The following is a 13,672-nucleotide window of genomic DNA, read 5'->3' on the forward strand; positions in this document are numbered from 1 at the left end:
TTTTCCAATGCCTCGCAAAGAAGGGCACCTATTGGTAGACAGATCAACATAAAAAAATCAGTTTTTGAATATCCCTTTGAGCATGGTGAAGTTATTCATTACACTTTGGATGGTGTATCAATACACCCAGTCACTACAAAGATATAGCCGTCCTTCCTAACTCAGTTGCCGGAGAGGAAGGAAACCGCTCAGGGATTTCACCATGAGACCAATGGTGACTTTAAAACAGTTACAGAGTTGAATAGCTGTGATATGAGAAAACTTAAGATGGATCAACAACATTGTAGTTACTCCACAATACTAACCTAAATGACAGAGTGAAAAGAAGGAAGACTGTACAGAATAAAAATATTCCAAAACATGCATCCTGTTTGCAACAAGGCACTAAAGAAATACAGCAATTCACTTTTTGTCCTGAATACAAAGTGTTATGTTTGGGGCAAATCCATTACAACACATTACTGAGTACCACTCTCTTTATTTTCAAGCACAGTGATGGCTGCATCATGTTATGGGTTTCGTTAAGGACTGGGGAGTTTTTCAGGATAAAAAAGAAATGGAATTGAGCTAAGCACAGGCAAAATCCTAGAGAAAAACCTGGTTCAGTCTGCTTTCCACCAGACACTGGGAGATGAATTCACCTTTCAGCAGGACAATAACCTAAAAGACAAGGCCAAATCTAAACTGGAGTTGCTTACCAAGAAGACAGTGAATGTTCCCAAGTGGTGGAGTTACAGTTTTCATTTAAGTCTACTTGAAAATCTATGGCAAGACCTGAAAATGAATTTTGAAAATAATAATGGGCAAATGTTGCACAATCCAGGTGTGGAAACCTCTTTAAGACTTACCCAGAAAGACTCAGAGCTGTAATCGCTGCCAAAGGTGCTTCTACGAAGTATTGACTTAGGGGTGTGAATACTTATGTAAATGAGCTATTTCTGTATTTAATTTTCAAAAACATTCTAAAAACATGTTTTCTCTTTGTCATTATGGGGTATTGTGTGTGAGATTTTTTAAATATTTAATCCATTTTAAATTCAGGCTGTAACAAAATGTGGAATAAGTCAAGGTGTATGAAACTTTCTGAAGGCACTGTATATATAATATTCAGACTGGCTGACACAGGCTCATCAGTAGGAAAGACAGACACATTGCTGTTATCTGCTGAGAGATTTCCCCTGGATTGCAGCTCATCTAGAACACACAGTATTGATTTCCTATTAACACTACTCTCATATCTGTGGAAAGAGGCTGCTTGGCCTGATGATAAGGTGGTGGTGAAAGGTAGTGGTTAAGGAGGAGGACCGAAGTCAAGGATTAAAGAATTAACCTGTTATTAACTTCTTATTTGACCTTTATTCATTATATTATCTTGTTTTTGGACAGTAATTGCTTCAATCTTGTATTTGTATGGTTATAACTATTTAAAAAATATAGCTACTGCCCCCACTCAGTTATAGCTAATACTGGTATTGGTGTCAACAGATCTTTGAAATAAGCTTTGACAAAGATTTGATTGTTCTTTTTGTATTTCTCAATTTACATTTGACTGAATTTGAATATATATGTATATATATCATCCAGTGGATGAAAGCAACAAGAAAAAACATAACAGAGGGGGCCTATGGAGCTGTCAGTGTCAACCATGGCTGTTGAAACCCTTTTCTTCCACCAGCTATCACAATCACAGGGAGGAAAGATGAAAGGTTGTGACGCTTGTTGTTTGAGCATCATACAAAGAGGACTAAGGCTGAGGCAAACGTATTGATATAAGTGGCCCAAAATAGACGTTTTACCCCGCGGACAAGAGCTCACTGAAATCAACTTTCATTACACTTCCCACCGCATTGATTTGCTTTGACACGCACATCCAGTCCCATGAAAAACATGTTAATTCATGTTTACTCCAGCGATGGGGATTCTGAACTACACGTCTTCAGAATGAGAGCTGCTCAGATCTCAGCAGGGTGCCACGTATGGGCATTTGGAGACAGCAACAGAAACTGGCAGAACATTTTATAGTTGATTATGCACTGAACGCGGTTGTTATTAATTATGATATTCTCCTGAGTTGTGTACATGGGGATCGGGGGTCTGGGATCAAATGGCATCCTGTGGTTAACAGGGCCTCCATTCGAGAACCCAAACTAATTACCAGAAACAATTAAGAACATTTTAAATAGAAAAAACTAATATCTTCCTCAAATTTATCAAGCTAGCTGCAGTATAGGTCATAATGTGCGACTCCAAAGACATGATTCAACGCTTGTTCGCTCTGAACAGTGTTTTGGCCGTGACGTACACATGCTTCTCTCTGGAGACCTCATCAGCCAAGGGAAAGACACAACGCCACCTGGCTGGTATTCTGTGTATCCGTGTGCCTGAGCTATCCTGTTCCCCTGTCTCACAGTCACTGCTTCACTAAAGCCTGTCTGAGAATGTGTCTGAGAATAGTAATTAAGGGAAGTGGTAGGCCTCTTCTCTTTCTGTCATTTAAAATGGAAACCTGAGCCTTCACGGCCATCACTATGGTATAACCAGCAAAACAAGCACAGTTTGGTGGTACACTCCTGCCACCGGCTCTGAGTCCCAGCAAGTGATAATAACAGGATGGAGCTGGGATCAGAGCGCTCCACTTGTTGGGTTGATTTACATGCCGTGCGGAGAAGGCGGCGTAAATCACGGGAGAGACAGAGCGAGGACACGGTGGGAGGACATGAGCGTGACTCTTAATGCAGCTGCCCATCGAGTCACAGAGAATTACAGCCCACCTCCCGGCAGCTCACTTATCCACAAACGTCCGCAGCAACAGGTGTGCCGGGAAAATGTCTAAGCATCACGAAAACACCACAAGCATGCAGAAAAACAAAAGATTCCAATGTATCCACACACTACCTACTGGGCTTAGCTAACAATGAGTAGTCAACGGATAGCAATTATTCCCTAAAGGAAAAATAATATGCCTAAACTATTTCTAAATGCCACTTTAGCATGACACATAACAGCCACAAGCCGTACCCTGCATACCACAAGATATAGATATTTTTTAAATAATTTATACAACTGGTTGCTATTCCTGAGCAAATCCCCTTGAGTCCTCTTCACCCCAGTGTTCTAACCGCTTCCCTACATAGGGGTCCATTCATTGACGAGGCAGCCAGGTCAGTGGGCTGTGTTAGCCCTGACTTGTTCCATTAACCCCTGCGCTAGGCTAGCAGACAGCTGATTTCAGACAGCCAGTATTATAGTGGAGCTGTATTTTCTATGAATGAGCTTCCAGACTCCCACTCCTCTTAAGCGATGAGTCATCCATTGGCCCTGTGTCCTACAGTATGTCAGTGGGCTCAGCTGTTAGGTAATGGAATTTGTTTATATTTAGCGTACCCCCACATGCCAGGGCACACACACACACACAAACCAGAGGAGCTATAGGAGGACGGGCTCATTGTAATGGCTGGAATGGAATCAATGGAATGGTACCAAACACGGAAACATGGAAACAATGTGTTTGACTCTGTTCCATTGATTCCATTCCAGACATTATAATGAGCCCATCCTCCTATAGCTCCTCCCACCAGCCCCCTCTGCTACAAACACATACATATCTATGAAAGTAGAAACAATGTAATAATGCAACAATCCCAGCAATGCAACAAAACAAAGTGCAGTACATCCTCTGAGGTTTTAGGGCTCTGCCTTAATGAATGAGCTTAACTAAAAAATGCTCTATTCAGAATCTCTGGCACAGAATGTACTGTGCATCTGTTTATTTTGCCACTTAAGTGCCCCTCATTTGTGCACTTAAATTGAGACTCATGGAGAACTAAGTACTGTATTAAAGCAGTTAGAGATTTCACATAAAGTTCACAGGGAATATCCATCATAGATTGGGTACACACACGAGATCTCCCCTATCATCATGCACATTATAAACCCTCACTGTTTGCTTGATTGAATGATAGCAGTCCATTATTTTCACCATCTGCAATACAAAGCCCGCTAACACTCCACTTGAATGTCCTCTTAAAGGCCTATGATGAGGTGGGGAAGTGGTCCTAATGGTATGCATGCTGGAGGAGTGACACAGGCTCTTTAAATGGCCAGCGGGATCAGAGCCTGTAAACTCAGTGGAGACTGGGGAGGTGTCGAGATGAATGTCCCTGTCGGAGGGGCTAAATCTTCTTCATACCACTGGCTAGTAGCAGGTCCCACCTCAATTTGGAGCTGGGTAGAGATAAGTCCTAATGGCACTGTCTCCTGGGCAGACTAATTTATCCACAGGCTAGAGAGAAGCAGCTCTGATATTTTCCCTCTGGCACATGTTGTTTGTGTCACTGCACCATCTCTGTCTGTGTGTGTATAATGTACCATCGTGTATGTGTGTGTGTGTGTATGTGTGCGATTGGATTACAAGGCACTAGATACAGAAAGTATCCACCTATCCTATATTTCGTGTTACTACAATAAACCTTACATCCAGATAACAACCCAACCCCATATATCTACCTCCCAAGTCTCCTAATTAGTCACAATAATCTAGCAAATACAATTAGCCAGATAAGATTGTTACATCAGTGCCTCCCTGTGGTTCTCCTAATAGCAACTAGTGGGCTCAAATCAAGCCTTTATTGAGGATTTCTAATCTAAGCAACCTAATGATTACTTCAAATACAGGTTATTTGATTTGGGTTCAACTCGAGAAAATGTGTGTCTCTCTAAATCCACTGTAAAGAGTGGCTCCATAATGGATTCAGCCCACCGTTCAGTGGTTGTTGGGTCTCCATAGAGATCAAAAGACAGACTTATAAATGGCAAATGATAGAGGGCATAGCTCAGACACATACTGTGATCACAAGATGTTTGAAGTTTCTCTCCTTCACCTGCGTTTCAACCTCTGTCCATTTTGAATCAATGAGGCTACTTACTCTTACAATTACTATAGGCCCGCCTCTGTGTCCTTTTGTTTACCAGGGATAGTATGTATCACATTCCCCTTGAAATAACGGTTGAGTCACAGAAGCAATAACACATAGGCTGTGTGACTGGCACAGCACGTAATACTTTGTGACTGAAATACGGTGGGTAACCCTGACGATCTCAGACGCTTTCCTCACTTTACCTTTTTCACCAGAGGACACAAACAGACATTGGCCTCTTCTATTGCACTTAGTGGTTGTTATTCACACTTAGCTTGACAGAAACATCGGTATAGATTGCAATGTTCTGTGTTATCCTAAGTTGTTTAACCAACGGAAAGTTGCAATTTGCAAACAAAACGCTTCATCAGATATTTAGCGCTAGCTCCCAAACCTCAGGAGCAGATTCTTAGCGTTATTTCTCTCTCAGTAATTACTCACAGGCTATCTAATCTTAACTCCATTTAACCAATTAAAGGCCTCTTTCCATTACTGACAATGATAATAATTTAAAGGCAGCATGCAAAACCTGCAACACAAAACGAGATAGCCCTGCCTTATAGCAAGGACGGTGTGTTGTATATGTGTGTGTGGTGTTGTGTGTGTGTGTGTGTGAGAGAGTGACAGCTGTCTGTCACTGTCGTATGGCCTCCATTGGGCAATAATGAGCAGACGACCCCCCCGACACTACAGCTGCTGTAGCCCCTCACACACACTCACGCACACACACACACACACACACACACACACGTATGCTTGCACACACGCACATACAGATCTAGCCTCTAATCACAGAAACAGGTTCACGTTTCAAGAGTGCATCCCAACACACTAACAGGAACATTTTAGGATTTGAAATGCTAATTGATGCAGAATAGCTCTGGTTATAGCTATATTGTTTTGAAGCTGCTCTTGAACAAGCATGCAAACTTTTGATTGGGAACCATTTGTCATTCTGTCAGTTGATGTGAGAATAATTCCTGAGTTAGTGTATAAGACAGTACATTTCATTTCTCATTATCCATAGTGGGCGGAGATAAATTACTATAGTGTACACATAATTAGCAGTTACAGCTTGTCAGTTGAACACAAATACTATATGCATAATGCTTTAACCTGAACAAAGCACCTATAAATCATCATAAAACATAACAAAATTCGGCGACAAGGGATTTTCATTCCATGAATTCAATGCTCACACACATCCCCACATGGACCTGCTTGCTGATGCAGAGACTAACTCAAACTGAATCTAGTAAGTAGATCAACTCCCTCTGAACTGATGCTGTCTGAGCTGTAGTCAGTCGAGACGTTTCTACACTTCCATCAATATCAACTTCTAGCCCTTTCAGCCCAGTGGGGGGGCCTGATTGCAGATTTGGCCTAACGCATAGTCTCTATGGAAACCTGTTGGCATGTAGCAACGCCTGGAAGGCTTACAAGCATGGTTACAAGCTGCTCTCTGAAATAGTGAGGCCAGCCTAAACGACAATCAAAACCGCACGGCAGAAATATTGTCCCCTATTGCATTCCCTGTTATTATGACACAGCTTTTTTCATTTCAGTTCATTGATTTGTTGTTGCCAAGTGACAATTTGATTGTTTTTCAGAATAGTTCAGAAGTTGGAGGAAGTATTACCAGTAGAAGCAGGTAATTGTGAAGCACAGAGAAAAGGGTTCACAAAGGTAGAGGAACATGGGAGGGGAGTAAACCTCTTATGGATGAGGTATGCACAGTACTTATTATGTCAATGAGTGCCAAGTTATGCATTCTATAGACTGTGTAAAGAAAAGGTATATTCACACGTTCAACTGTAAACTGGTCACTTAGCGCCCTCTAGTGATTGTCCAGACTACTGTCTCCAGGATGTACAATACAGCCACCACATGATGCAACTCCAGCTAAATAACTTCTCAGTAATGCAAGTACAGCTGATAATATGTTTGTTAATACTGTTTAGCACTAAAATTGGTTGAGTAAATTATACCGCCTCATATAATGGATTGATATGTATTATCTACAGTACATCATTGCCATTGAGTACCATAGATACATCCATTCTATCTCCTGTTGATTGAAGGTGGATGGCCCCTGAGATGCCTGACTATAAACACCCATCAATGGAATGCCATCTATCACCCAGAGGGTCAGTTAAGATGGTGTGCTTCATCGAAATAGAATTCTGGATTATGGGTACACCCAATATGGCCGCCAGTCCACCCAACAGCCACTTGACAACATTGACTTGAATTGGGATACCCCTTATAGGAATTTGATATATTTCTATGGTGGGCTCCTTTAACCCATAGTTAACTCCTTCTGGCCAAGACGATGTAGGTCAATACAACTGCATCCCCCATCCTCAGCATGGCAGAGACTCAATTAGCTCTTTATGGTTCCATCTGTGCCGCACCTGTCTGGCACGAGCCACGTTTCAACCCTCAGAAATGGACCAAGACAAACAAATAAACATTCATGATGTGCATGTTAATGTAAAAAAAAAACATTTTGCAATGTAGTACACTATCCTTTGGCAAGATGTCTTGCATATGACTGTTTCAGTAACCCTCACAGTAGAAAGAGAGGAATTTAACTAACCAGCTACAAAGCATGCTTAGGTAGAATAACAACCAGAACTGCACCAAACATTCACACATTTTATTAGAATCAATCAAAACTGATCTGTGAATACGATATCAGTAATCATATACCTTGTGAAACATAGTCAACAAAGGAAGTTACAGTCGGTGCAAAACCTGTAAATACATTATGTAGGCTGATCAGTTACAGACCTGCTTAGCTAACTTTATACTGTAGACCCCCCCCCCAAATAAACAAAGAAAAAAACAAGCAGGCCTATACCCAATCCTCAGTAAATATGATAAAGCAGAAGCAGGTGGTTGTACCTAAAACGGTCCAAAGACAGCTAGACTAATCTGATAATGTTGGGGTCGTTGCTGTGTGACTAACGTAACTTCTTCGCCCCGCGGGTTGCCTTGGCCACCTTGGAGCCCCTCTGGTGGTCGCTGACGCGGTTCCGCAGCACGTTCACGTCGTACTTCTGCCTCTTCAGCTTCTCGGCCAGGTCAAACTTCTCAGCGTGCAGCTGGCGCAGCCACTGCCAGAGCTCACGGGACTTCTCCGCCAGCCTCTCCTGGTTGAGGTGGTCGATGTTGAGGGGCTTGCGGCGTTCCAACAGAGCCTTGGTTTTCTTCTCGCGCCCCGTCAGCTTCTTGCACTTCTTCACGTCCCCCTTCTGTATGTAGCCGCCGAACGCCTTGTTGGAGAAGACCTTCTTCTTCCTGGCATCCTCCTCGGCGCGGAGCTTGGCCTCCTCTTCCCGGCGGGTCCGCTCCTCAGCAAGACGGGCCTGGCGCTCAATGTTCTGTTCGGTGCGCACACGCTGCTGCTCGGCACGGTCGGCACGGCGGCACTCGATGCGGTTGCGGAGGGCCACAAGCTCCTCCTCCTCTTTCTGGCGGCTGGAGAAGTGCATCTCGATCAGGCTCTGCAGGTCATTGAAGTCCTTCTCCAGCCTCTTGCGGTGGAGGTCATCAAAGTCTACCTTCTCGCCGTCGGGCAGCTTGGGAGGAGCGATGTTGGTAATGTACTTGGTCCGTGGCTTGTTCTCCCCCTCGCTCCCCTCCACGTGTTCCCTCTCCTCCTCATCCTCCTCGTCCTCCTCCTGCTCTTCTTCAGCCTCCTCTTCCACCTCAGGTGCCTCCTCTACTTCCTCCTCCTCGTTCACCTCCTCCTCCTCCTCCTCCTCCTCCTCCTCCTGCTCGTATTCCACAATATCCTCTGTGTCAGACATGATGTTAAGCCTGCCTCTGAAGTCAAGGAAGAAAGAACTGCGGAGAGACACACACAGAGACCAGCTGGTATCCCAACAGTCAAGAGGCAAAGTGAAGTGAACTTTCTGGCGCGGCTGCTTGGGCTCTTTAAAAGGTTTACCCTGATCATGTGACCAAACCCCATTGTCTAGCAGAGATGTTCAGACAGATGGAATGGAGTCTATTTTCTCCTTCAACAAGTCTGCCCCCTCCCCTGAACCCCGACCCCAGACTCTCCCCATCATTCCTTTCTAAGTGCCCTATTTCAGACGCACAACAGATGCACTCAGATGCCACTCAAACCTGTGCTCTCCTTCAAGCCCAAAATCAAATGTATGCCTCATGCTCACAGCATGATTGTTGGAGGCATCAAGTGAAGTTCTTACTCATATACTATGGGGTTATTTATACACTTGGTCATCAAGATGGAGAAAAAGTACATGGTAAATACACCCATAAAAAAAAGTCACAGTGATCAAATAATCTAAGAGATTAAGTGTCCTAATTTGAGTTTAGAAGAGTGAAGAATAATATTTTAAATGGTGGAATGGTCACTATCAATAAATATATAATGGTCACTATATAAATAAATATATAATGAATGGTCACTATATCAATAAATATATAATGGTCACTATATCAATAAATATATCATGAATAGTCACTATATAAATAAATATATAATGAATGGTCACTATATCAATAAATATATAATGGTCACTATATCAATAAATATATAATGAATGGTCACTATATCAATAAATATATAATGAATGGTCACTATATCAATAAACATAATGAATGGTCACTATATCAATAAATATATAATGAATGGTCACTATATCAATAAACATAATGAATGGTCACTATATCAATAAATATATAATGAATAGTCACTATATCTATAAATATACAGTGTCAGTCAAAAGTTTGGACACACCTACTCATTCAAGGGTTTTACATTTACATTTCAGTCATTTAGCAGATGCTCTTATCCAGAGCGACTTACAGTTAGTGAGTGCATACATTATTATTATTATTATTTATTTATTTTCATACTGGCCCCCCGTGGGAATCGAACTTGAGGTCGGGGGGTTGTGGAGGCCTCATCTGATGCAGCACTCCATCACTCTCCTTCTTGGTCAAATAGCCCTTACACAGCCTGGAGGTATGTTGGGTCATTGTCCTGTTGTAAAAACAAATGATAGTGCCACTAAGCGCAAACCAGATGGGATGGCGTATCGCTGCAGAATGCTGTGGTAGCCATGCTGGTTAAGTGTGCCTTGAATTCTAAATAAATCACAGACAGTGTCACCAGCAAAGCACCCCCACACCATCACACCTCCATGCTTCACGGTGGGAACCACACATGCATAGATCATCCGTTCACCTACTCTGCGTCTCACAAAGTCACGTCGGTTGGAACCAAAAATCTCAAATTTGGACTCATCAGACGAAAGGACAGATTTCCACCGGTCTAATGGTATTGCTTGTGTTTCTTGGCCCAAGCAAGCCTCTTCTTCTTATTACTGTCCTATAGTAGTGGTTTCTTTTCAGCAATTCGACCATGAAGGCCTGATTCACGCAGTCTCCTCTGAACAGTTGATGTTGGGATGTGTCTGTTACTTGAATTCTGTGAAGCATTTATTTGGGCTGCAATTTCTGAGGCCGGTAACTCTAATGAACTTATCCTCTGCAGCAGAGGTAACTCTGGGTCTTCCTTTCCTGTGGCGTTTCATCATAGCGCTTGATGTTTTTTTGCGACTGCACTTGAAGAAACTTTAAAAGTTATTGAAATATTCCAGATTTAAATAATGATGTACTGTCATTTCTCTTTGCTTATTTGAGCTGTTCTTGCCATAATATGGACTTCGTCTTTTACCAAATAGGGCTATCTTCTGTATACCACCCCTACCTTGTCACAACACAACTGATTGGCTCAAACGCATTAAGAAGGAAAGAAATTCCACAAAAGAACTTTTAACAAGGCACACCTGTTAATTGAAATGCATTCCAGGTGACTACCTCATGAAGCTGGTTGAGAGAATGCCAAGAGTGTGCAAAGCTGTCATCAAGCACATATTTGGGTCATCCACCAAAGATACAGTGAGGGAAAAAAGTATTTGATCCCCTGCTGATTTTGTACGTTTGCCCACTGACAAAGACATGATCAGTCTATCATTTTAATGGTAGGTTTATTTGAACAGTGGGAGACAGAATAACAACAAACAAATCCAGAAAAACGCATGTCAAAAATGTTATAAATTGATTTGCATTTTAATGAGGGAAATAAGTATTTGACCCCTCTGCACAACATGACTTAGTACTTGGTGGCAAAACCCTTGTTGGCAATCACAGAGGTCAGACGTTTCTTGTAGTTGGCCACCAGGTTTGCACACATCTCAGGAGGGATTTTGTCCCACTCCTTTTTGCAGATCTTCTCCAAGTCATTAAGGTTTCGAGCCTGATGTTTGGCAACTCGAACCTTCAGCTCCCTCCACAGATTTTCTATGGGATTAAGGTCTGGAGACTGGCTAGGCCACTCCAGGACCTTAATGTGCCTCTTCTTGAGCCACACCTTTGTTGCCTTGGCCATGTGTTTTGGGTCATTGTCATGCTGAAATACCCATCCACGACCCATTTTCAATGCCCTGGCTGAGGGAAGGAGGTTCTCACCCAAGATTTGGCGGTACATGGGCCTGTCCATCGTCCCTTTGTTGCGGTGAAGTTGTCCTGTCTCCTTAGCAGAAAAACACCCCCAAAGCATAATGTTTCCACCTCCATGTTTGACGGTGGGGATGGTGTTCTTGGGTCATAGGCAGCATTCCTCCTCCTCCAAACACGGCGAGTTGAGTTGATGCCAAATAGCTCCATTTTGGTCTCATCTGACCACAACGCTTTCACCCAGTTCTCCTCTGAATCGTTCAGATGTTCATTGGCAAACTTCAGACGGCCCTGTATATGTGCTTTCTTGAGCAGGGGGACCTTGCGGGCGCTGCAGGATTTCAGTCCTTCACGGCGTAGTGTGTTACCAATTGTTTTCTTGGTGACTATGGTCCCAGCTGCCTTGAGATCATTGACAAGATCCTCCCGTGTAGTTCTGGGCTGATTCCTCACCGCTCTCATGATCATTGCAACTCCACGAGGTGAGATCTTGCATGGAGCCCCAGGCCCAGGGAGATTGACCGTTCTTTTGTGTTTCTTCCATTTGCAAATAATCGCACCAACTGTTGTCACCTTCTCACCAAGCTGCTTGGCGATGGCATACTTGGAGAGCTCTTGGCCATGGTAGAGAGTTTGGAATCTGATTGATTGATTGCTTCTGTGGACAGGTGTCTTTTATACAGGTAACGAACTGAGATTAGGAGCACTCCCTTTAAGAGTGTGCTCCTAATCTCAGCTCGTTACCTGTATAAAAGACACCTGGGAGCCAGAAATTTTTCTGATTGAGAGGGGTCAAATACTTATTTCCCTCATTAAAATGCAAATCAATTTATAACACTTTTGACATGCGTTTTTCTGGATTTTGTTGTTGTTATTCTGTCTCTCACTGTTCAAATAAACCTACCATTAAAATGATAGACTGATCATTTCTTTGTCAGTGGGCAAACATACAAAATCAGCAGGGGATCAAATACTTTTTTCCTTCATTGTAGACCATTGAAATGCTTGTTGCCAGTTAAAGTAGCACTTCATTGTTAGAATCCGAACACCAGACAACGTAATTGGGGCACCTCACTTATGACAATACGTCATAACCACCTCATCTTGACTGAAGTACATTAATCTAGAAAACTAATTTTTCCACTATGACTTACAGAGCTTACAGATGAGCACATCCAAGAGCAAAGCACATCATTACAATATATAAAATATCCTTTGGAAGAACACCAAAGCTGTGTATAATCTTTTCATATTTCCTGAAGATTTAAGTCCTTCCTACAACTATTTGAAATATGTTGACTTTGCTAATTGACACTTCAAATTAGTATCTCTGTCTTTGTACATCGACACACTGCTAATCCTCATATATTGTATCAATTTGCCCTTAAAATACATTTAAATAAATAACAAAAACTATAAAGAAATGCTTGACCACTGTCAATGAAATGCACTCTGAATTTTTTTAAATAAACATCTTCCAGTTTGCCAGCCAAAGACTACCCTCCCATAGTAAATACTAGTTGAGCGCAAGCTTTCAACTGATCATCCTTGAGTGCTGTCAAAAACACCTGTCAAGGAAAGAGGGGCCCTAAAAATACAACTTCCAACAACAACAATTCCTAAACACTGCCTCGTCTCCACTTCAGAATGTAATTAAAACATTCTTGCAATGGAAGACGCCAGCTTTCAGCGTTGAATGGATTACAAAGGAATTGCTTTCTCAATGTTTACTTCTCGGGCACTGATGGCAACAATAGAATATATAGTGTTCAGCACTTAAATATCCAGCCCTTGAGTTAGGAGTGCAAAAGGACAAATGTGGTATGGGATAATTGACAGGGACAGACAGGTGCTGTGCGTTGTCCACGGGTGTCCCCCATGAACACTGAGAATTCCAATAAACCATTGTGCCGTGGGAGATTGCTCCTTAGTGAATATGTAGCCTTTTCCTCAAAAGGGGACAGCAAAATGTCAGAGTACAGGCCTTGGACTTGGCGACAGAGAATGGAAGGATTTCGAAAGTGTCCCTGCACTCCACAGCCTAAGACTCACCCCTGAAGATTGCCAGCCAGTACCTACAACTAAGAGTCACAGAATTATTAAGGCCAGTACGGAGCCTCATATTAAAATAGCAATAGCATCAGAACAAGCATCCTGTGCAACACAGATTTCAGTTTAAATGGGTTGAGAGAACATTTCAACCGTTTGTGGACTAAAGCCCTTCAGTCCTCCATACCTAACTATTTTCCAATTGACAC

The 13,672-nt window shown here is 42.5% G+C and overlaps 1 protein-coding gene across 1 annotated transcript; it reads right to left on the reverse strand.

The window, feature by feature from the left end:
- Positions 1 to 7,561: 7,561 nt before the first annotated feature.
- On the reverse strand, positions 7,562 to 8,841 carry tnnt2c (troponin T2c, cardiac). Its single transcript, XM_041895157.2, has one exon. The coding sequence runs from the start codon at positions 8,729 to 8,731 to the stop codon at positions 7,883 to 7,885; it is 849 nt and encodes a 282-aa protein (XP_041751091.2). The 5' UTR covers positions 8,732 to 8,841; the 3' UTR covers positions 7,562 to 7,882.
- Between the last annotated feature and the right edge of the window lie 4,831 nt (positions 8,842 to 13,672).

Source organism: Coregonus clupeaformis, chromosome 34, assembly GCF_020615455.1.
Source record: "Coregonus clupeaformis isolate EN_2021a chromosome 34, ASM2061545v1, whole genome shotgun sequence".
In the NCBI taxonomy this organism is placed as follows: Eukaryota; Metazoa; Chordata; class Actinopteri; order Salmoniformes; family Salmonidae; genus Coregonus; species Coregonus clupeaformis.

Coding starts and splice junctions, on each gene's coding strand:
- tnnt2c (XM_041895157.2), bottom strand. CDS start 8,731: ATGTCTGACACAGAGGATATTGTGGAATACGAGCAGGAGGAGGAGGAG.